The following is a 25,599-nucleotide window of genomic DNA, read 5'->3' on the forward strand; positions in this document are numbered from 1 at the left end:
TTCCCATATGTTGGCCTATGGCCTCCTATACTGCCATGATGAGGCCACACTCAGGTTGGAAGAGCAACACCTCATATCCAATGTGGCTAGCCTCTAACCTGCTGGCATAAATATCAAGTTCTCTAACTTTCAGTAATTCTCCCCCTTTCCTCTTCTTCAATTCCCTAGTCTGTCTCCCCTCTTCCCTTCTCCTCTCCTGCCTATCATCTCCCCATTTGCCCCTCCTCCTTCTCTTCCTCCCACGGTCCACTATTCTCTCCTATCAGATTCCTTCTTCTCCAACTCTACTTTTTCGACCTATTACCTCCGGCATCTTATTTTACTCCCCTCCCCCATCCACTTGGTTGCACCTATCACCTTCTAGCTTGTCCTCCTCCACCCCCCCCCCCCAATTCCCCTACTGGCCTGATCTCATCGACTGCTTATACAATTCCATAGATGCTGCCTGGCCTGCTAATTTCCTCCAGCATTTTTTATGTGTTGCTGAGAAGAAAGCTATGTGTCAGGAGAGCACCAGGGGTGTGGGTTACCTGAAACTGGAAATTTAAAAGTTCATACCATTGAGTCATAAGCTATCCGAGTGGAATATGAGAAGTATATTTATTCAGAAAGGCAACATGGTAACAGGCCCTTTGGGCCCAATGAGCCTGCACTGCCCAGTTACACTCACGTGACAAATTAACCGACCAACCCGTAGGTCTTTGGGATGTGGGAGGAAACTGGAGTAAACCCACATGGTCACAGGGAAGATGTACAGACAGTAGCAGGATTAAACCCGTATTGCTGACTTGGTAATAGCATTATGCCGATCTTTGCACTACCATGCCACAGAGGTCATTCACTCCAACAATTTGTGTTCAGCCTCCCTGTCGCACTGGAGAATGCTGAAGACAGACTGTGTAGTGTGGGAGTGGGAAGAGAACTGAAAAGGCATGCAGCCAGAAGTCTGTTGCAGATGAGGCACAGGTAGTCCATGGAACAGTAGCTTACTCAGAGCTTGGTTTTGCCAACGTAGAGGAGGCCACACTTCAAGCACTGGATATACTAGACCAGGTTGTAAAAGGTACAGGTGAACCCCTGGCCCACCTGCAAGGGCTGCTTAGGTCCCTGGATGTTGGTGAGGGAGGAGGTGACGAGATTGGTGTTATACCTGCAGATGGAAGGAAAAACGCCAGGAAATGCAGAGGGGTATAGAGGATCAGGGAGTCCTGAAGAGAATGGACAGCACAGAAAGCTAAAATATGGGGGAGAGAGGAATATGTGACTGGGATGATGGAATCACTTTGGAACTGTCCTGAGGAAGGGCCTTGGCCTGAAATGTTGGCTGTACTCTCTTCCACAGACACTGCCTGGCCTGCTGAGTTCCTCCAGCATTTTGTGTGTGTTGCTCGGATTTCCAGCATCTGCAGATTTTCTCTTCTTTGTGAACAAATGGTTAGCTATATTTGTTACATGAACATCAAAGCATTGTAGAATACAGAGGTGTCTGCTGTTTGCACCAATGACCGATTAAGCCGAGATGTGCTGGGTGGCAGCCTACAAGAGTTGCCATGCTTCTGGCATCAATTTAACATACCCACAACTTACTAACACTGACACATGCCAAGTGGTCACAGAGAGAACTTAGAAGCTTAGAAACATAGAAACATAGAAAACCTACAGCACAATACTGGCCCTTCAGCCCACAATGCTGTGCCGAACATGTACTTACTTTAGAAATTACCCAGAGTTACCCATGGCCCTCTATTTTTCTAAGCTCCATGTACCTATCCAGGAGTCTCTTAAACGACCCTATCGTATCCACCTCCACCACCGTCGCTGGCAGCCCATTCCACGCACTCACCACTCTCTGCGTAAAAAACTTACCCCTGACATCTCCTCTGTACCTTCTTCAAAGCACTTTAAAACTGTGCCTTCTTGTACTAGCCATTTCAGCCCTGGGAAAAAGCCTCTGATTATCCGCACGATCAATGCCTCTCATCTTACAGGCAGCAGTGGGAACTGAATCCTGATCTTAGAGCTGGTGTTGTAAAGCATTTTGCTTTCCATGAAAATGATAGTGGATGGTGTGGTGGTTCTGGAGGCTGCTGGGGTGAAAGTTGAGGAATGAAGAAACTGTCATTGTTCTGTTATCAAGGGAGGAAGCGATGTGGAGTGAATGGACGTTGTACATGTGAGGTCATTAACGACTGTAGTAAAGCGGTAACTATATTTCACAAAGAAGCAGGGCAGTTCAGCTGCTTAAACCAGAAGACCTTGTCCTGAGAAGAGATGCAGTGGAGATAAGTACATTTGGAAAGGGGATGACCTCCTTACAAGATACAAGGAGGGTACCGGTAATCTTGCGGTAGCTGGGGGAGTTGGTGGGGTCATTTCAGTCTGAATGGGGGCAAAGTGATCCAAAGCAGCAAGAAGCATTAGAGATGTCCCAGGGGAATTTGAGAGTGAGATAGAAACTGATGGCAAAAGTGTGGGTATCGATGAATTCCACACAAATGCAGGAAGCAGCGTTGGTGCAGTTACTGATGTAGCGAGACAAAGCTGGGTGGTAGTGTAACCGAATAGGCTTGGGATAGACTAGACAGGCACGACTGAAGGACTCAGCAGATTAATGAAAGATTATTGACCTGAAACATTGTTTTCTTTCCCATTCCGGATATTACCTGATTCATTGAGGATTTCAGTTTAATTACCAAAACCACCATACCTCATTCAAAAAAGAAATAAATAGTAGACTTTCATTAAAATACTCTGAGTTGTATAGAACTTTCACACTGAAGGCAATATCTTGGATTTTCTTCCAACAAAGGATAAGGCCATTCAGCCTATCGAGTCTATGCTAAATCTCCGAACAATTCCATTAATCTAATTTCCTCACTTACTTACTTGTGATCTATTCCCTCTCACATATAGATATAGCATAATATCATAAGATACATAAGTATCAAGAAGTGATGGACAGAGGCTGAGAGGTGATCGGTAGGATCAGAAGACAGAGGAATAATAGCACATAGAACCTAGTGTGGAGAAGAGTAAAGGAGGGATGAACAGAGGGAGAATGCTAGGTTGGGAAGCAATGCGGGAAGAGAGCACCAGGGGATGTAGGTCAGCTCTTTAGCCACAGGGTGGTGAATCTGTGGAATTTATTGTCATGGACAGCTGTGGAGCTTAAGTCATTGGAGATATTTAAAGTGGATGTTGATAGGTTCTTGATTAGTAAGGACATAACCATGATGGGATGGCAGAGCAGACATGAGGGGCTGAATGGACTTATTTTGCTCCTATGTTGTATGGTCTTACGCCCATTCACATCCCCCTTATCCTTCTGCCATCCCCACCCATAACAGGCGCTAATTAATGTAACAACTAGCTCATAGTGGAGATATGGGAGGCTTCTGGAGCACCTGGGGAGAATAAGAGAAGTCCACTCTGAGAGCAAAGGAGATCTGGATTGAACCTGGGTCACTGGAGTTGCGGGGCAGCAGCACTACCTGCTGCACCATTATGCTCCCTACTGCTGCAGCTCATTGCACTCTCCACTCCTGCACTTCAGTGTGTTACACCTTGCTGTCAAATAGGTTGCAACACTCTCAAGTTCCTCCAGCGCCGTGTGTGTGGTGCTTTGGATTTCTAGCGTCCGCAGATTTCTTCGTGTGTGTTAAAATGTCGGTTAGTGTTTTCAACTAGAACATGCAATCAGATTGTGCCACTATGAAGCTGAGATTGAAGTGTTACCTTTGGAATATTTCCACACTATGGTTGGGACTGGATAGCCCTCTGCAGAACAGTTCAGTGTGACAGACCTCCCATAAATGCCATCCTGGTCACTGGGCTGCACCACAAATCGAGGCGGAACTGAAAGAAATTAATTTAATATCAAATTAATAGGAATCCCAAACTTGAGACATTTGCAGTGATGAAATGGTTTCCTACAGGGAAATGGATGTTTGACAAACTTAGTGGAGTTCTATGAAAAAGCATCAGCCTGGGTGGAAGACAGGGATGTGCAGACGTAATATGGTTATATATTTGGATTTTCAACAAGGTGTCTTTTAACGTAGGTCCTAAGGCTAACTGAATGGTAGAGTTTTGGTTGCGGTTATACTCAAGTCTGTACCATCACTTACACTGTAGTCAATGTAAAAGGAATATGGGGGGGGAGGGGGTAGACACAATTGATATGAGTTGAATGTCTGGTTAGAAACAAGATTACTTTGAAAGAAAGAATCTCATAATACTGGTTGGTACTATCTTAGCACAGAGAGAAGCAAGGTAAGAGGAAATTAGCAAGCGTGGATAAAAGCTAAGCTATGCATATGGTGACCATTACCAATGGTATACCACAGCAATCAGTGTTGTGACCATAGTTGCCTATCCTATATATTGATGACTTGGAGAATGAAATTCAATATTAGTCTTGATGATGGGGCCTCGGCCTGAAAGGTTGACTGTTCATTCCCCTCCATTGACGCTGCCTGACTTGCTGAGTGTGTCAACGCTTTGTGTGCATTGCTCAATATACTACAGCCAAAAATGTGGATGATGCAAAAATGGGCAGAAAGGCAAGCTGTAAAGTTGAATCTTAGAATTTATTTGAAGCTCAGACGGACTTTTAATCAATAAGGGAACAAAGGTTTATGGAGACCAAGGAGGAAGGTAGACTTGAGGAAACTTGGATCAGCCATGGCTTTATTGAATGGTAGAGCAGGCTTCAGGAGTAGAATGACCTACGCCTGCTCCTACTTCTTGTAGTCTTACGATCACTTGGGTCTACACTAAGAGCAGACTACAGTATCTTTAACATAATAAAATCATATAAGGAGTTTTGTATAGATAAAAGAACGTCAGGAGACATCAGCGAAATCGATCAAACTGATAAGAGAAGTGAAACAAATTGGAAATGGAATTCCTGATCTTGGGACTCTCTGTTGGACTGATGACAATTAGGATAGCTATGAGGATAGAATAAGAGCTTATTAGAATTAATTGGAATTAGGCAAGAAGGGATCTAAAATGGGAAGGTTTAAGTCTATGAGTGTTTTAAAATCAGGATACTGCTTAAGAGAGAGCCAGAGTAAGATGGAAAATTCTGTCCAACAGCAAAGAATAGGAAGCTGGAGGAATTAATCTATCGACGTCAGCATTAAGCACTGTAAGAATAGTAGGTATCAACAATAGGTATAAACTCTGTATATTCCTTTCTGTTGACTACAGTACAAGTGATGGTGCAGAGGTGAGTATATCTGGAACCAATGCTCCTGTATGCAGTTAGTCTTCAAACTGTATGCAGTTTGAAGACTAACTGCATACAGGAGCATTGGTTCCAGATATACTCACCTCTGCACCATCACTTGTACTGTAGTCAAAATATTTGGAGTAGAAAACTATGACTTAGATAGGATGTGATGGTTGCTTCACCATCCATGATAGAGATGCTTACAATCCTGAATTCTGGTCCTCATAATCTTGTTGATATTAATTCCATCTGCACTTTTTTACCAGCTTGATCTGTCTAAACTTCATGGAGCTTGAAAATGATCTTTTATCCTTTTCCATCTTTACCTGCATCATAAATGAGGAATCTGAGATGAAGCTGAAACCTGACCTGTTTGGAACTTACTGAAGATGTGGAAATAAAGTTTGTATACAACCCACAATGTTTCTCAGAAGGCAAAAAAGCTTGGCTTTCCATCTCTGAGGATAACTATTCTGGCATAGACTTGACTAATTCTATCAACTGTTCATCATATATTGCCTGGCTCTCCTAACATCCTTAACATTAGCAAAAGGTTGATTCAGAGTCAGAGAGTCAAATGGAGCCATAGAGTACTGCATCTTGGAAACAGGCCCTTTGACCCATCAAGTCCATGCTGGCCAGATCTTCTGCCTAGTCCTTTCTACCTGCACCTGGATTGTATCCATCCAAACACCTCCCATCCATGTACCTATCCAAACATCTCCTAATCACTACAGTTGAACTTGCATCAACTTCTGCTGGCAGCTCCTTCCACAAATACACCACCCTCTGAGTGAAGATGTTTACCTTCAGATTCCCCCTAAAAATTTCACTTTCACCCTAAACCTGTAACCTCTAGTTCTGGTATCACCATACCTGAGGGGAAAATCTGCATACCCTTTTACCAGATCTATCCCAGATACCCCTATACCAATCGATACCAGATTTCTGTACTGTATAACGTTATTCTTGGCCTTACAATAGACTGGACAAAGTCAGTGTGCTAACTTATTACGGGTGATCTTACAAAACAAGCTTTTGAATCCATTCTGCATTTGGATTGCCGCCCTCCTGCTACTCAATGCACATTGGAAACTGGCCTGCATTGGAGCTGCAGTGTTGCACATTACCTCTGACAATCAGCTCGCTCCGGTGCTCCACTGCTGCTGCATCGTTGCTGGCGATGCACGTGTAGTTCCCATTGTGCATCAAGGAGAGGTTGGAAATCCTCAAAGAGCTGGTGAAGTCGATTTTGTCGATGGTAACACCCAAGCTAGCAGGGATGGGGCGGCCATCTTTTTGCCACGTGATTCTGATTGGCAGGTCACCAGAGATGACCACACAAGGAACAAAGACACGCTGTCCAATGGAGAATCTCGGAAATTCGAAAGGCTGAATATAAGGCGGTACTGACAAAAGAAATTAGTTAGTGAATTATCCAAGTAATCATAACCAACTTTGTGATATTTCATTTTATGAAGAAAGTTATCCCTTAAGAAATTCAACACTTTTCAAGTAATCCTATGATCAACAACATCTGCTTAACAGCACCCACAAAGAAATAGGCCTCTGGCTTGCACCTCAAACCATTTCTGGTCATTGTTGTTATTGCAGAGACAATTAAAGATACCAGAGAGAATAAAACAGCATCTGTAGAAGGGTCAGCAGGACTAGGCTGCATCACTGACAAATTATAGAGCTTATAACAGAGCTCCTGAGTAGGTTACTTGTTCGCCTGCTTGATGGCCCAGTAGTTATGGGTGTTAGTGAGAATAGAAAGACTGCATAATGTATAATAATACAGTGCACAAAGTGAAGCCCCAAAAGTATTCACCAATTGATTCATGGCTATTACAGTTTTCCTTTCATGGCACAATCAGTCAAAATGAGTTTAAATTGCACAGACATTCATCCTCAATCATTCAATGCTGGGTTGTAGTTTCCAACAATAGATGATTTGGAATCAGGTTTATTATCACTGACATACGTCGTAGAATTCGTTATTTTGCAGCAGCAGTAGAGTGCAATACATTAAAATATACTGTAAGTTAAAATAAGAAATATATAAAAATTATATAAGTAGTTCAAAGAGCAAGCAAAAATAGTGCTGTTGTGTTCATGGGTGCATGGACCATTCAGAAATCTGATGGTGGAAGGGAAGAACCTATTCCTAGAAGATGCTGGACGTGGGAGGAAGACAAACTGCTGGAGGAGCTCAGCCGATCGAGCAGGATCTGTGAGCGGAAAGGAATCGCTGCCATTTACGATCAATACCCTGCATCAGCAGTCATGTCACCATTTTGTACTCTAGCTTCAAACGTCATACAAATAAGTGACTTTTATTTGGAAAGTGACAACTATATAACTACAGCCTGGGGGGTGATATCCATGAATATCATACAGCACCGAGGGATATGATTCACATGATTGCATCTACTCCATGTTAGTACTTTGAAAGAGATTTTCATTTAGTCCTATGACCCCTCTCTCTTCAGGATGTTTCTATTTCCAGCATCTTTCACATTTCTCTTCAATAATGGTCATTGAATCTGCTGCCATCACTCTTACATTCGAGATTCTAGACCATAACATGCTGATTCTGTATTCAATTCTGATTCTGAACTGTAAACCCTGTCCAGTATTTGTGTTCACCAAGGGGCTTAAAAATAATCCTCAAGTTACTCCACACTTGGTTACCTCTTGGATCTGATCTCCAGTCATACTGGAATATTGGCAAATGCAAAACATCTCAGTTATCTTCCATTGGCTGCCATATCTCCTATTGCCCCTTTGGATGTCATCCATCCCATGACTTGTGATCAAATCCCAATCTCTGGCAGCAGCAAAACCATCCAATCAGAACTATGGCTCCCATAGCAGTTTATGACCCCGTAGCTCTACTGCTTCATTGCCCAACAGAATGTTCCAGTGCAGCACCGTCAGTGTGAATCTCACCCCACATGGTAATTTGACCCTGTTCCAACTTACCTTTGACAGCTACGTGAACACTTTGGCTGGTGGACAGCTGTGGCTGAACTAGGACATTGCAGATGTATTCTCCTTCATCTGTGTCCTTCTGGACATCAGAGAGCTTTAGAGTGCCATTGTTTCCGAATGCCACTTGGCGGTGATTGAAGGGTAGGAGGTTGGAGTTCTTGTACCACTTGATTGAATAGTAAGGGTAGCCAATCACCCGGCAGTGAATGTAGGTGTCACGACCTGCAATGGCCGTGATATTCTTCATTGTGCGGATACTGGCAGGTCCTACCAGAGAAAAAAAATTAAACAAAGAATAGGAACAATGGAAACTGTAAAAGAGAGAATGCAATCTCAAAGAACTGTAACAGTAATAATATGTATAATAAACTTGGTTCAAGCTGCATTGGTTTAATTACAATTTTGTAAGAATAACAAGCCCATACTTCCCTGAATCTATTAAAAGTACATTTTCAGCTTTTGCTGAGAAGACTATTTTGAAGATAAAAAAACCCACTGAGAATGTGATGCAGTCTATATGGAAATACTCTATTTTTAATGAAAATAGTATCTTCTTGCCTCTAATTCTCGGCATGTAGAGAGCACTCCAGCCCTAATTTTTGACTCTTAGAGATGAGTTTTTACTAACCAAGGTACCAGTTCCTTTCCATATTTACCTGAATGGATTTGGCTCCACGTATTCGGTACTATTTTGTAAGACCCATATTTTCCACAAAGTTTGGCTGAAGATCAGGGCTCTTATACAATGAATGACAGCATGTAGAGAAGCTATCTTCAGCCGGCTAAACTGATATACAAAAGTGAGTAATGAGTTAATACACCAGGGCCTATATCACTCTTTAACCTGCAGGCAGTACTCGAGAGGAACCAACAACGGTATTTTCCTTCCTTTCACACCAGAGGAAACATAATGGATGCAACAACATTTTGTCATTCTCAAAGACGTTCTCCATGGTTGTATCAGTAGAGTGCTCACTAAAATCTGCCCAAAGACAGCTAGAATTGATGTTGGCCATTTCAAATGGCAAACACAAAGCAACCACAATTCAAAATGGCACTGAATTACAATTTTACATCAGCCCCGGAAGCCTTATCAATTTCATTGTGGTAGCAGTTCATTCCTCCTACAAGTTCGCCTTTAAACTCCTGCTCTGGAAGAGCCATCAATAACGTGGCGGTTTACGTGAAGGAGCTGGAAGTTCAGCTCTTTGTGGACTGTAAATTGTTCAGACATTTGGAGACAGATGTAATGTCAACGTGGCATTGCAAGACAAACAAAATTAATCAGATTCAAACCTCAGAGCAATGCATAAGAAAAATGCACGTGTTAGATAAATGGTTTCAGTTTTGGTTGATTAATGTGTTTGTCTGCATGGAATTTATTTGGCTGCAAGAGTGAAGTAGAGTCATGAGATCCAATTGGCCCTACACCAGAGAATTCCAAAGCACCGGCAGAAGTATACATGGCTTGATTAAAAGTCATGTGACCGAGAAAATTATAGAACAGTGGGAATGGATGAGGAGGTAGGTGCCAAGAGCATCCTTGGAACCAATTACAAGACCAGTAATTAACACACTGAGGTTTCATGTGAAAGCAACCTACAAAAAGCAAGAGCTTGCAAGATGATAGAAAACCATTCCTCTGATGAACTGAAAATTAAGGAATTCATAATCATGTCAGCAGGATAAATAACCCAGGCAACAAGAGAAAGTGGAGGGAGAAAAATAAAATGGAAGTAGCAAGCAAGTCAATTAATCTGTAAAACAAACATCAACAAAAAAAGACCATTTTAAAACACAGAAACAGAACTTAATAATGCATGGAATACACAATCCTAATGAAATGAACTATGTGTTCTGAGGAGCTAATTTGACAAGCACCTCTTACGTTTATTCGAGCCTGATACATGGCGACTCCAGCGGAGTTGTTGGCCGCACATCGGTAAACTCCGCCGTCCCGGACCTGAGTGTTGGTGACGTTCAGGTGGCTGATCATGTTACCCTCCTTCGTGACGTACTGGCTGAAGCGATGGCTCCCATCTCTTGAGATCACATCATCGTCCAGGGTCCAAGTGATGGTTGGCGAGGGCGTTCCTTTCACATTGCACATCAGCGAAATAGGTTCGTTGGGATTCACCACCTTTTCGCTGAAAGATGAGATCACCTTGGGTGTTCCATCTGGAAGCAGAATGGAATAAAATTATCAGCCTTGGGGGATTATTCCAAAAGGCGTGCTCTGCTAGGTCAAAGAACTGTACTTAGAAACTGTCCATAAAGGGGTTATGGTAACATACTGATTGTGCATTAATTTAATCATAATTTTATATGAATATAAAATTATGATTATACACCCAGTGGCACCTTTATTATGTACCTCTTGAACCTAATAAAGTGGCCACTGAGTGTATGTTCATGGTCTTCTGCTGCTGTAGCCCATCAACTTCAAGGTTCGACATGTTATGCGTTCAAGATGCTCTTCTGCACATCACCGCTGTAACGTGTGGTTATCTGAGTTACTGTCGCCTTCCTGTCAGTTTGAACCTGTCTAGCCATTCACCTCTGACCTCTGTGAGGTGTTCTTGCCCACAGAACTGCTGCTCACTAGGTGATTTTTTTTTTTTCGTTTTCCGCACCATCCTCTGTAAACTTTAGAGACTGTTGTGTATGAAACTCTCAGGATATCGTCAGTTTCTGAGATACTCAAACCACCCTGTCTAGCACCAACAATCATTCCACGATCAAAGTCATTTAGATCACATTTCTTCTGGGTTTTGATGTTTGGTCTCAACAACAATTGAACCTCTTGACCATGTCTGCGTACTTTTATGCATTGAGTTGCTGCCACACAATTGTCTGATTAGACATTTCAATAATGAGCAGATATACAGGTGTACCTAATAAAGTGGCCACTGAGTGTATATTGAGGTCTCAGTATAATATTGTTTTAAAAGCATAATTTTCAGGTGATTGGAAAGGATGGGGGGAATGTCAGAGGTAAGTTTTTTTTACGCAGCGAGTGGTGTGTGCATGGAATGCCCTGTCCGAGTGGTGGTTGAGGCAGATACATCAGGGACATTTACAAAACTCTTAGGCTCATGGATGATAGAAAAATGGAAGGTATGTAGAGGGGAAGTGGTTAGATTGATTTTAAAGTAGGCTAAAAGATCAACATAACATCTTGTACTGAAGGCCTGTGCTGTGCTGTGGAGTTCTATCTTCTGTGTCAGAATAAGAATCAGAATCAGGTTTAATATCACTGGCATATGTTGTGAAATTTGTTGTTTTGCAACAGCAGTGTATTACAATACATAGTAATAAAATTATAAATTACAATAATATATAAACTATATACATAAATAAGTAGTGCAAAATGAGAACAAAAAATGAATTTAAAATAATGATGGGTTCATTGATGGGACAATGTACATGGGTTCATTGTCCATTCAGAAATCAGATGGTGGAGGGGAAGAAGCAGCTCCTAAAAATTTGAGTGGGTGTCTTTAGGCTCCTGTATCTCCTCCTTGATAGTAGCAATGAGAAAACGATTTATCCTGGATGATGAGGGCCCTTGATAATGGTTGCTGACTCACTTTGTGAGTTATCTCCTTTTGAAGATGTCCTTGATGCTGGGGAGGCTAATGCCCAGAATGGAGCTGGTTGAGTTTGTAACTTTCTGTGGCTTTTATCGATTCTTTGCACTGGTCCCTCCATACCAGTTAGAATGCTCTCCACAGTACATCTGTAGAAATTTGAGAGAGTCTTTGGTCTTTCCTCAAACTCCTAATGGAATATAGCTCCTGTTGTGCCTTTGTAATATGTATAGATCTTCAGAGATGCTGACACCCAGGAACTTGAAACTTTTCACCCTTTCCACTGCTCATCCTTTGATGAGGAATGCTGTGTGCTCCCTCGACTTCCCCTTTTCCCCTTTCTGAAGACCACAGTCAATCCCTTGGACTCATTGATGTTGAGTGTAGGGCTGTTGTTGTGACATAACTCAACCAAGTGACCTATCACACTCCTGTATGCCTTCAAATCACCATGTGAAATTCTGCCAACAATAGTTGTGTCACCAATAAATTTATAGATGACCTTTCGGCTGTGTCCAACCACACAGTCATGGGTAGAGAGAATAGAGCAGTGGACTAAGCTTGTATCCTTGAGGTGCATCAGTGTAAATTTTCAGCAGGAAGGAGAAGTTATTTCCGACCTGCACTGACTGTGGTCTCCCGGTGTGGAAGTCAAGGAGGTTCAGAGGCCTAGAAGAGATTATTGATGAGCACTAGTGCTCTATGTTACTGGACACAAGAAAGAAGGATCAGTTTTAGTGCATCCAGATATAAATACTGTATGACGGTAATACCTCACCCGACTTATCCTTCCATTGGCTACGCAAGTATGCCAATACTGCCACTGAGCCTGACAAAAAGAGCAGCAGCATACAAGCGGCTTTTAGATAGGCTCACAAACATGCAGAGAATTCAAAGATACAGAAGAGATTACTTTAATTTGGTATCATGCTTGGCAGAGACATCAAAGGCCTAAGGACATTTTTCTGCGCTGTGCTGTTCTATATTCAAAGTTCAAAGTAAATTTATTATCAAAGTACATATATGTCATCAGATTGGTTTTCTTGAGGGAATACTCAATAAATACAATAATGATAATAGAACAAATGAAAGACCGTGCTATGTTTTGTAATTTCAAAACATTAAACTAATTCAAAGGAAAACACAGGAATCTAACTTTGAGTTTTACTTTAAGTGAAACATGCGCAAATCATGTGGTAGCATGATGATGAATGCAATTAACATATTTTTACATATAAACTTAAATTAATTATTGAAATGAATAAGAACACTTAATCAAACAATATATATACAAGATTGCTCTAATTTTATTGTAATATTAAATACACAACAGACCGGGCCCAACAGGACAGACACGCAGTACGTAGAAGGCAACTGTGCAAGTACAAAAGAAAAAGAAGGAAATTATAATAAAATGATTAAGCAATAAATATTGAGAGCATGAGATGAAGAATCCTTGAAAGTGAGGTCACTGGTTATGGGAACAGTTCAGTGACGGGGCAAGTGAAGTAACACTGGAAGAACTCAACAGGCCAGGCAGCATCTATGGAAAAGAGTAAACAGATGACTTTTCGGCTGAAACCCTTCATCGGAACTGGGGAAAAAAGAGATTAGAAGTCAGAGTAAGAAGGTGGGGGAGTGGGAGGAGAGGAAGAAGTACATGGTAGTAAGTGATAGATGAAACCGGGAGAGGGGGAGGGGTGAAGTCAAGAGCGGGGAAGTCAATTGGTGAAAGAAGTAAAGGGCTAGAGAACAGGGATTCTGATAGAGAGGACAGAAGGCCATGGAAGAAGGGGAAGGAGGCGAAGCTCTTCACCTCCAGAGAGAGGAGATGGGCAGGTAAGGAGGTAAGGTAAGAGAGGGAAATGGTGAAGGAGAAGGGGGGTGGGGAGGCAATTGCCAAAAGTCCGAGAAACTTCTGCTCCTTTGTCTTATGGTCTAAGTCTATGTTCATGCCATTAGGTTGGAGGCTGCCCAGACAGAATATAAGGTGTTGCTCCTCCAACCTGAGTGTGGCCTCATCATGGCAGTAGAGGAGGCCACAGACTGACATGTCGGAATGGGAATGGCAGTAGAGTTGAAATGGGTGGCTACCGGGAGATCCTGCTTTTTCTGGTGGACAGAATGTAGGTGCTTGGCAAATCAGCCTTCCAATCTACGTTGGGTCTCACCGATATACAGGAGGCCCCAACAGGAGCACCAGATACAGTAGATGACCCCAACAGGTGAAGTGTTGCCTCACCTGGAAGGATGGTTTGTAGCTCTGAATGGTAGTGAGGGAGGAGGTGTAGGGGCGGGTGTGAGACTTGTTCCATTTGCAAGTGTAACGGCTAGGAGGGAGATCGGTGGGGAGGGATGGATGGACAACGGAGTCATGTAGGGAGCGATCCCTGTGGAAAGCAGAAAGCTGGCTGGGGGGGGGGTTGAGGGAAAGATGTGCTTGGTGGTGGGATCCTGTTGGAGATGGCGGAAGTTACAAAGAATTAAATGCTGGATGCAGAGGCAGGTGGTAGGTGAGGACAAGAGGAAAGCAATTCCTGGTGGAGCGGCAGGTGGATGGGATGAGGGCAGATGAGCATGAAACGGAAGATATGCAGGTGAGGACAATGTTGATGGTGGAGGAAGGAAAGCCCCTTTCTTTGAAGAAGGAGGACACCTCAGTAGTTCTGAATTGAAAAGCATCATCCTGAGAGCAGATGTGCTGGAGGAGGAGGAGTTGAGAGAAGGGGATGGCATTTTTACAAGTGGCAAGGTGGGAAGAGGTATAGTCCAGGTTGCCATGAGAATCAGTGGGTTTATAAAAGATGCCAGTGGATAAATTGTCTCCAGATATAGAGACAGAAGGAATGGGGTAAGTAAAGTTGAGTGAAGTTATCCTCTCTGGTTCAAGAGCCTGAAGATTGAAGGGTAATAACCATTCCTGAACCCGGTGGTATGTGTGCTGAGGCTCCAGTATCTTCTTCCTGATGACAGCAGTGAGAAGAAAGCATGATCGGTGTGGTGGGGGTGCCCAATGATGCATACAGCTTTCCCATGACAGCGTTCTGTGTAGATGTGCTCAGTGGTGGGAGGGTTTTACCGGTGAGCGACTGGGCCGTATCCAGTACTTTCTGTTGGATTTTGTTCCAGGGCATTAGTGTTTCCATACCAGGCTGTGATGCAGCCAGTCAATACACTCTCCACCATGCATCTGTAAAAGTGTGTCAAAGTTTTAGATGTCAGCAAATGACAAACATAAGAAAATCTGCAAATGCTGGGTGTGTGTGCTGTTTTGTGTGTCGTACCAAGTCTTTGGCAACCCCTAAGGAAGCAGAGGCACTGTCGTGCTTTCTTCATAATTGCACTTAGGAGCTGGGCCCAGGATGGGTCCTCTGGAATGACCACACACAAAGGAATTTAAAGTTGCCGACCCTCTCCACCTCTGATCCACCAGTGAGAACTGGCTCATGGACCTCCAGTTTTCTCCTCCTGAAGTCAATGATTATTTCCTTGGTCTTATTGACATTCAGTAAGAGGTTATTGTTCTGGCACCACTCAGACAGATTTTCAATCTCTCTCCTATGTGATGATTCATCACCACCATTGATTTGGCTTACAACAGTGGTGTCATCAGAAAGATTAAATATGGCACTGGAGCTGTGCTTAGCCATGCATTCATAAGTGTAAAGTAAGTAGAGCTGGGGGCTAAGCACACAGCCTTGTGGCACACCTGTGCTGAAGGAGATTGTGGAGGAGATGTTGATGCCAATCCAAACTTACCGGGATCTGCAAATGAGGAAATCAAGGATCTAATTATACACGTATAAAAGGCCAAGGTCTTGAAGCTTATTGATTAGTTTCGAGGGCATAATGGTATTGAATACCGAGTTGCTGTTGATAAAGAGCATCCTGATGCATGCTCCTTTGCTAGCTAGATGTTTCAGGGTTGAATAAAGAGCTAATGAAATGTCATCTGCTGAGGACCTGTTATGCCGCTAGGCAAAATGGAGGGAATCCAAGTCTCTTCTCAGGCAGTAGCTGATATCCGTCATTATCAACCTCTCAAAGCACTTTATCACTGCGTATGCACCTAAGTGCTACTGGACAATTGTCTTAGAGGCAGGCTACCTCACCCTTATTAGGCACCAGTGTAATTGAAGCCTGCTTGAAGTAGGTGGGTATGTCAGAATGCTAAAGCGAGAGGTTAAAGTTCTCAGGGGTCACTCTTAGCCAGTTAATCTGAAATGACAAGAATTTATTTTTGCTGTACCCAATCTCCTTTGTATAGAGTTGGATGTACCATTTGCCTTCCTAATTTATTCTCTGGTATATCTTTCCCTAACTGCCCTCATTAAAGCTGTATGTTCTAAATAAAGATAAGTGCTCCACCCTGATTTTAATTGAGGACATAACAAAGAGGGATAAAGGGATAAAGGGAGGCCCCTCAAGTCTGTTCCAACATTCAAAGATCTTTGCTTAATGTCCATTTTCCAACCATATTTCCCTGTAGCTAAATTGACTGTGCACCCAGAGATCTGTCAGCCTCAACATAGAATTTAAAAAAACAGGACATGCTTGAAACATGTGGCAGGGCAGGCAGCATCTATGGAAAGAGAAACAGGGTTAATGTTTCAGGCTGAAGACTCTTTATCAAACCTACATAGAATTTTCTCAACCTTAAACACTAACTCTGTTTCTTCCTCCACAGATGCTGCTTGACTGCCTGAGTCTTTCCTGCTTTTTCTGGTTCTATATCAGAAATCCAGCAACTGCAGCTTTAGTTCTGATTTTCAGTTCCGAATATACTCAATAACAGAACATTTGCACAAGGCAGGACATTCTGAAGATCTAGAGGGCTCTGCGTTAAAATACCTCACTCAATTTCAATCCTAAATTTCCAACAGCTAATCCAGAATTTAGCAATTTAGGACTGCAATTGGGAGAGAAATCTGTAGGCTTTCCTATCTGAGGAAACAGCTTCTCCACAATCACTCCGTCATTTCCTCTCACAACCTGAATCTATGTGCTTGATTGAGAGCACTACTCATTCTACCAAACTCCAGTGATTATAGACCAATCATCCACTTGTCACAGCTAACTACAGTACTATGGAAAAAAGTCTTAGGCACATATATATAACTAGGGTGCCTAAGACTTTTGCGCCGTACTGTATTTGTCAACGTGGAGCGGAGAGCGAGTTTGTAAATCTGGCGGGAGTAACGGATGTTGGGAACGGTGAGGGTAGCGTGCTGCATGTGGGGTGTGGGACACATGTCCGAGAAGGAGCGCCGTGGACGTGGGGGGGCGGGGAGAGGTAGCATGGGTGTAGGCACATCCAGCCCTGGCACACCAGGTAAAGTCATTTGGTTCCAAACAATTGGTTATTAATCATTACAGAATGTCTCTCTGGTGTGTCCCACTCCTCCCTTTTCTGAACCATGATTCCCCTCTCCCTGCCCCCTCTCCACTCTCAGTCCACAGCAGAGACCCATATCAGAATCAAGTTTATCATCTGATAATGCGGTTCATAAAATTACTACAGTACTGTGCAAAAATCATAGGCTCCCCAAATATATATGTGTGCTGAAGACTTCTGCACAGTACTGTATATGAATACATACAGATAAGCATATCCTTTTTTAGGTATAGGGACAAAAGTGATCTCAATGAAATTTTAAAAATACAGCAATAAATTCTTATTGCCATGTTCCACCTCCTCTGTATCAGAGGCAGATTCGTTATTTGCCTTCCTAATTTATTGCTGTATTGAGCTGCTTCACTTTTTCAAGTTTATTGGCTCATCAGAGCTCCCATCTATCGGAGGTGCTACTTCCTTGCTTACCGTATTAATAAACATGCTGAGGGAAATTATCAAAAAGACAGAATTGAAGAAGGGGATTTGAATCAAATGTTAGCTCAGCTGATTTTCAGAATAAATTCAGCGAGTGACAACTGCTTTGCAAGTGTTTTTATTAGCTGGTACATCCCTAAGTACTTCGGTAAGAGTTGATTCAGAGCTTTAAAGAAAGTCGCTGTTTTAATTTAAATTTCTGTCACTTTTCTTTCATCTTCACTAATCTGCTTATTGAAAGAGCCCCTTGAGAACGCACTGCGAATATCAGGTAAGGTGTTTCTGATGGAAAAGAAAAAGGCACAATTCACAATTCCACTTTCCATTATTTTTAGGTTTTTTTCTCTTCCTGGCTGGAGTTTATTCTGCTGGCAGCCACCAATGAGCACATTCTATCTGAATGGAACAGATGAAACTGGCTTATCTGACCCCAGGATACAATCGGGCAGCATGATCCACAAACACAAGAGATTCTGCAGATGCTTAAAATCCAGAATAATGCAAAATAATGGGGGGAGGTGAAGCTGCATCTATGGAGAGGAATAAACAGAAAATATTTTTGGCTCAGACTCTTCATCAGGACTGGAAAGGAAGGGGGACGGGGAGCTGGTATAAAATGGTGAGGGAGGGAAAGGAGTAAAATCTGGCAGTTAATAGGTGATGCCAGAGAGATGGGTAAATTGGGTGGGTGGGGGAGGGAGGTGAAGTGAGAAGCTGGAAGGTGATTGATGGAAAACACAAAAGGCTGAAGAAGAACGAATCTGATAGGAAGGGAGAATGGATCATGGGAGAAAGGGAAGGTAGAGGGGTGCTAGTGGGAGGTGATAGGCAAATGAGAAGGGAAGAAGGGGTAAGAGGGGAGTCAGAATGAGGAATGGAAAGAGAGATGGGGGGGGCGGGTAAATTACCAGGAGTTTAAAAAAATCGACGTTCATGTCATCAGGTTGGAGGCTACCTAGTTGGAACATGAGATGTTGCTCCTCCACTCGGAGACAGGCCTCGTTATAGCAGCAGAGGAAGCCATGGACCAACACGTCAGAATGGGAATGTGAAGTAGGATTATAATGAGTGACCACCGGGAAATCCTGCCTATTGCAGACAGAGTGAAGGCGCTCAACAAAGCAGCCCCCCAAATTCTGTGGGTCTCACTGATGTAGAGGAGGCCGCACTGGGAACACCGAATAGAGTAGATGAGCCCCAACAGACTTGTAGGTGAAGTGATGCCTCACCTGGAAGGAGTGTTTGGGGCCCTGAATGGTGGTGAGGGAGGAGGTGAAGAGGCAAGTGTAGTACTTGTCCTGCTTGTAGGGTTAAATGCCAGGAGGGAGATCAGTGGGGAGGGAGCTTACTGACGTTCCTGATGACTTCATAACTTTGCAAGCATCACTGCGGGAAGAGATGGAAGATATGTTCATTTTTTTCTATTTTCATCTATTCACTTATGACTGTGAGGCTAAGCACAGCTCCAAAGCCATATTTAAGTTTACTGATGACACCACTGTCATAGGCCAAATCAAATGTGCTGACGAATCGGCGTATACGGAGGTGAATTGAAAATCTGGCTGAGTCGTGCCACAACAACAACCTCTCACTCAATGTCAGCCAAACCAAGGAGCTGGTTATTGTCCAAGGTCCACGAGCCGGACCACGTAGGAGGATCAGAGGTGGAAAGAGTCGGCAACTTTAAATTCCTCGGTGTTGTCATTTCTGAGGATCTGTCCTGGGTCCAGCACGTAAGTGCAATTACAAAGAAGGCACAACAGCACATCTACTTCCTTAGAAGTTTACAAAGATTCAGCATGACATCTAAAACATTGACTAACTTCTATAGATGTGTGGTGGAGAGTTTATTGACTGGATGCACCATGGCCTGGTATGGAAACACCAATTCCCTTGAATGGAAAATCCTACAAAAATTAATGGATGTAGCTCAGTCCATCATGGTAACGCTCTCCCCACAAATGAAATATAGAATATAGAACATAGAACACAGAACAGTAGAGAATGGGAACAAGTCATTCAGCCCACAATGTTGTGCCGAACCAGCTAAAGAGCAAATCAAAAAGACCCAAACACTAATCCCTCCTACCTACACCATGTCCATATCCCTCCATCTTCCTTACATCTATGTGCTTATCCAAATGTCTCTTAAAAGCCTCTAACGTATCTGCCTCTTCCACCATACCAGGTAGCATATTCCAGGCATCCATAACTCTCTGAGTAAAAAATGTACCCCTTACATCCACTTGAATCCACCTTCAATGCATGCCCTCTGGAATTAGACATTTCAACCCTGCAAAACAGGATACTCCCTGTCCACTCTGTCTGTGACCCTCATAATCTTGTAAACCTCTATCAGATCTCCCCTCAGCCTTTGATGCTCCAGAGAAAGCAACCCAAGTTTGTCCAGCATCTTGTGATAGCACATGCCCTCTAAACCAGGCAGCATCCTGGTAAACCTCTTCTGCACCCTCTCCAAAGCTACATGGAGCACAGTTGCAGGAAAGCAGCATCCATCATCCAAGGACGTCCACTACGTCCATGATCTCTTGCTGCTGTCATCAGGAAGGAGTTACAGGAGCCTCAGGAGCCACACCAGCAGGTTCAGGAACAGTTATTACCTCTCCAACATCAGGCTCTTGAACCAGAGAGGATAACTTCACTCAATTTCACTTACCACATCACTGAATTGTTCCCACAACCTACAGACTCACTCTTAAGGATGCCTGAATTCATGTTTTCGATATTTATTTCTTGTTTATTTATTTATTACTATTATTTTTGTACTTGCACAACTCGATGCCTTTTGCACATTGGTTGTTTGTCCATCCTGTTGGGTGCAGTGTTTCATTGATCCTATTGTGTTTCTTAGATTTACTGTGTATGTGCACAAGAATACAAATCTCAGGGTTGTATATGGTGACGTTTATGTACTTTGGATATTACTTTAAATCTTTGCCCCCTAGGTGACTCACATACAATGGTGTGGTGATCTCTGTGTCCTGTGAGAATTCAAATCTCTATGTTCTCAAGCAGGGGTAAAGTGAAATTTTGTCTAAAGGCTGATTTATACTTCTGTGGAGTAGCCTACGCCGTAGCCTACACCATTGTGAGCATTTATACTTGTGCGTTGGTGTGTCTGCGTCACTCTGCAATTCACCACCAAAACACTAGTTGGCGGTGGGGTTTCTATGCCACTGTGTTGAGTTTTTTCGTGTTGAAACTCAACACGAAGAAACTCAAACTTCAAACAATGGCGACTGAAACTGAAGGAGGGTGAATTTTCTGTGCTTGTCCGGCCACTGAGAGACATGGACGAGGAAATGCATTTCCAATATTTTCGGATATCGGCAGGTAGATTTGACGAATTGGTTCATCGTCTCCAACCATTTATTTCACAGCATCACATTATACTCAGAGACTGGCAATCACCATTCGAGTTTTAGTTTCAGGTGGAAGTCAACAGGCTGCAGCAGCTAGCTACAAACTGGCGTCAAGCACAGGGCCCTCCATAATTTCGGAGGTCTGTATAGCTTTATGGAAAGCATTGCAGCCAGAGTTCCTTCCCTGCCCTTCATTCGCCAATGGGAAGCCATTGCAGCGTAGGAGGAAATGCGATGCTACCAAGCGGACCAATCACAGTTGTTGCGGTCTGCGTCGCCGCGATGCATAGTTACATTTTTGGGGAGGTGCTCATCAGGCTACGGCGTAGGGTATGGTGTAGGGTATGGCATAGGGTATGTGGCTACGCTGTACCTACGGCGTTGATTTGACACAGGAATATAAATTGGCCTTAAGGCAAGCACTGAGAATCCATCCCAAGTTCCAAGTTTTCACTTTACTCAGTTCTGTCGACGGGTCATTGAAATTAGATTAGATTAGATTATGAGGACACTCAGTCCTCGTTTATTGTCATTTAGAAATGCATCATGCACTAAGAAATGAAACAATGTTCCTCCAGAGTGATATCACAAAAAAACAAGACAAACCAAAGACCAGCACTGACAAGATCACATAATTATAACATATAGTTACAGCAGTGCAAAGCAATACTGTAATTTGATAAAGAGCAGACCATGGGAACGATAAAAAAAGTCTCAAAGTTCCGATCGACTCCCGATAGTCCCCGATAGCAGGCGGCAGAAGGGAAAAACTCTCTCTGCCATAAACCTCCAGGCACGGACAACTGCTGATGCATTGGAAGCACCGACCACAGCCGACTCTCAGTCCTCCGAAAACTTCGAACTTCCGACCAGCCCTTCGACACCAAGCACCGAGCACCATCTCTGCCGAGCGCTTCGATCCCTCCCCGGCCGCCAAGCAACAAGTAAAGCCAAGGACTCGGGGCCTTCCCCTCTGGAGATTCTGGATCACACAGTAACAGCGGCAGCGAAAAAGGCATTTCAGAAGTTTCTCCAGATGTTCCTCCATTCTCTCACGCCTGTCTCCATCAAATCAGGATTGTGCACGGCACCCTACTTGAAGATTACAGATATCATTCACCGGAGAGGCCACGCAAGCTGCGCCGCCATCTTCTCCTCCTCCTCCAGAGAAATAAAGCAATTTCTCTGTCTCACCATGGATGCTGCTTGACCTGTTACGTATTTTCAGCAACTACGCTTTTTAAATTTTTGGATGGATTCATTCTTTGCTCCAGTGTTCAATATTTTCCGGGGTATGTCATAGAAACATAAAGGTTTATAGCACAGAAACTGGCTATGTCAGCCATTAAGTTCCTGTCCGTAATTAATCTCATTTACCAGAGTTTAATCTGCTACCTTCTGTGCCTTGGCAATTCAAGTGCTCATCTGGATGGTCCTTGTATGTTAAGAGAGTCTCCACCTGCACCGATCCCTCAGGCAGAACATTCCAAGTTCCAGCCTCCCTCTGGGTGAAGAAAACTCTACCAGATATCCCCTCTAAACCTCTTCCTCATTGGTTTAAAACTCTTCTCTCTATTCATTTTCGCTTCAACACAAGATCTCCTGTGCACAGGCAACTTCCCTGCATTTGGTTCCAAGAAACTAAGGGGAACTGTGAACACAGCTCAACATGTTGCGGAAACCAACCTCCCCTCTGTGGACTCTGTCTATATTTCTCACTGCCTCATTAAAGCAGCCAACATAATCAAAGACCCCATCCACACTAAGCATTCGCTCTTCTCCCTTCCCCTATTGGGCAGAAGATACAACAGCCTGAAAACCAAGTTCAAGGACAGCTTCTATCCCACTGTTTTCAGTCTACTGAACAGACTTCTTGTACGATAAGATGGTCTCTTTACCTCGTATTTACCTCGTTATGATCTTGCATTTTATTGCTTACCTGCACTACTTCTTTTATTCAGCAGCTGTTACATGTTATTCTGCTTTGCTATTGTTTTACCTTATTCTAGTTCAATGCATTGTGTAATGATCTGGTCTGTATTAAAAGTATGCAAGACGAATTTTTCACAGTATCTTGGTACTTGTGACAATAATAAACCAATCCCAATGAGGGATAAAAATGTACCTGTTTTAATGTTTCCTGTCATCTTGCCCGGTTTCACCACTCCAGCAGGGACACAGCATGGTGGTGGCCCTATTAGCTGCTGCTTATGGGATCAGCAATTACGGGAACAAAGGGACTTGATCCTGACTTCCAGTGCTGTCAGTGTGTAGTCTGCATGTTTATTTAAGTATTTAGAGACACAGCTCAATAACAGGGCCTTGCGGCCCAACGAGCCTGCCACCCAGTTACACCCATGTGACTAATTAACCTATTAACCTACTCGTCTTCCAGTGCTGTGTGTAAACCAGAGCACACGGAGGAAACACACGCAGTCATAGGGAGAACGTACAAAGTCTGCAGAAGAACTGTGGCAAGTTTAAGATCTCCAGGATGCTTGGAACAACCTACCAGCCAATTTGCTTTTAAAGCCATGCAATTTACCTAAGAGAATTGATGCAGTTTTAAAGGCAATGGGAAGTCACACCAAATATTGATTTGATTTATTTTTTTACTGTATACTGCTCTTTATAGCAATTTTTTGATAGTCAGATATGTTTCATTTCAGTATTTTTGAAGGTATCTTCACTTTACAGAATTTTCTTACGTGCCTAAGGCTTTTGCACGGTATTGTACAATAAGCTATTCATTCCCAGCGTCACTCTCGTGAACCTCCTCTAGACCCTCTCCATATCAAAGGTCTGGTCAGACGAATTAGGACATTTGTCAGCTAGAGGCAACTGGGATCAAGTGGGTCCCCTTATGCCTGTGGTTTATAACTTGTGATGCTCATTGACAAGACAATCAGTGATATTTTCCAGATGCTATTGAGAGTAGTGGGCTGAAGAATCCCATATCGGGCAAATATAACTCCAGTGGAATAATATTCAATAGAGATATCTTCCCAAAAATTCTGCCCAAAAAGTCTAGAAGCAAATTTTCACTTGGAAGGTGATGGAAATTTCTCCCTCTGAATGCTGTGGACTGTGGGTAAAGAAAGATAAGATTTTTGTTAAGTGAGACAATTGTGGATCAGAGGCAGACAATAAAGCTGGGATGTAGATCAATGAAGATCTAGGACAGTCTTGGGGCCTCCACAATAGTTTACATTTCACAAGTGAGCTTTTTAGATAAAGCCTTTGTATTAAATATTTAACATAATATTTGAAATAAATATTATGGTAAAAATCTGGAGGAGGTTTTGCATTATAAAGAAAGAAAGCTCTCTCTGAAATTTTGTACTGATCAATGAACCTGTCACTTTTCACAGTTATTCATACATGAAACAAATCCAATCTTAAATCAGCTAGAGAAACCTGGAACAGTCTGAGCATCTTAATGTCAGAACCAGATATTTAAAAGCAACAATAATTGCTGGAAAACGTGCTGATGCGGTAACTCGAAGATGCCTTTTATGGGGTCGAGGATGAAATTGAGGGAGGGGTGGAGGATGGGTTCCTCTCCATTCCTTGTCATAAAACATCACTGTTTAGCCCCATTGTTAACTTTCTTCTTACTTAATGTGGCCAATCCTCAGAAGAAAGGAAGCTTGAGGCTTTGAATGTTGAATGAAAAGTGACACACAGTAGATAAATCAGCGCCTGTACTCTGTATGCTCTGCCACTTTTTTTTATTTCTGTGATAGCCTTTTTCAGAGATGAAAGAAGACATTATTTTCCCAGTGAGACTTGTGTGTCTTTGAAATCTTTCCTACTGTCACTCTGTGATAAAACCCCTTCCTTTACATCATTATGGATTATCAATATGCCACAGGAGACTATCGCCATGGCAACCAGATCAGGAGCTACCCTTAGCATTCTCTAAATTTACTAAATATAATCTTCCTGCCAGGATTAAACTGCAATTTCATCAGCACATTGCACATTTAGCATCAGATGATTTAAACATGACATTATTGGATGACAAAGTGACATGCTCGACTGGAGGCAAGGAACACCAGAGGCCTTGTTTCTTCTTCCACCTTTTTCCTTATCCTTTCTGGCACTACCTGATCAAACCGGGGTCAGGATGTGAAATATCTGCTCTACCAATGGAATATACGACATCATTCCTCTAAAGAACATCCAGGAATTGTGAAAAGGCATTTGTAGTTTGCAGGGAGATTGTCCAGCAAGCTCAACTTGGGGGAGTTTCCAGAGTTTCCTGGGGGCATGGAGAAGAGGGTTTAATTGAGTGAACCAAATTTCTATTTATCTACCTACCTCCTCCCTGAATCCACCAGTTTCTCCTTCCTCTATTAATATATTCTGATTAATATACTCAAGGAAGGAGATGAAAGTCATACGTGCAGAAAAAATTTACTCCGGCAATTGAAAGGACAAAATATACAATCTGTACAGATATACAAAATTATGGAGGATAGAGACAGGGTAAGTGCACAGAAGCTTTTTCTACTGAAGTTGGGTGAAACTACAATTAGAGATCATGAGTTAAGGGTGAAA

At 42.9% G+C, this 25,599-nt stretch overlaps 1 protein-coding gene across 1 annotated transcript in view; it reads right to left on the bottom strand.

The window, feature by feature from the left end:
* LOC140199708 (cell adhesion molecule DSCAM) overlaps window positions 1–25,599 on the bottom strand; it is a 652,770-nt gene that overhangs the window by 268,592 nt on the left and 358,579 nt on the right. Inside the window, exons 6-9 of the mRNA XM_072262186.1 lie at window positions 10,115–10,411; window positions 8,225–8,500; window positions 6,367–6,645; window positions 3,736–3,855 (exon numbers count right to left, since the gene is read on the bottom strand). Of these exons, the coding sequence (XP_072118287.1) occupies window positions 3,736–3,855; window positions 6,367–6,645; window positions 8,225–8,500; window positions 10,115–10,411 (972 nt within the window). The remainder of the gene's footprint in view (window positions 1–3,735; window positions 3,856–6,366; window positions 6,646–8,224; window positions 8,501–10,114; window positions 10,412–25,599) is intronic.

The sequence above is a fragment of the Mobula birostris genome, chromosome 6 (assembly GCF_030028105.1).
Source record: "Mobula birostris isolate sMobBir1 chromosome 6, sMobBir1.hap1, whole genome shotgun sequence".
Lineage (NCBI taxonomy): Eukaryota > Metazoa > Chordata > Chondrichthyes > Myliobatiformes > Myliobatidae > Mobula > Mobula birostris.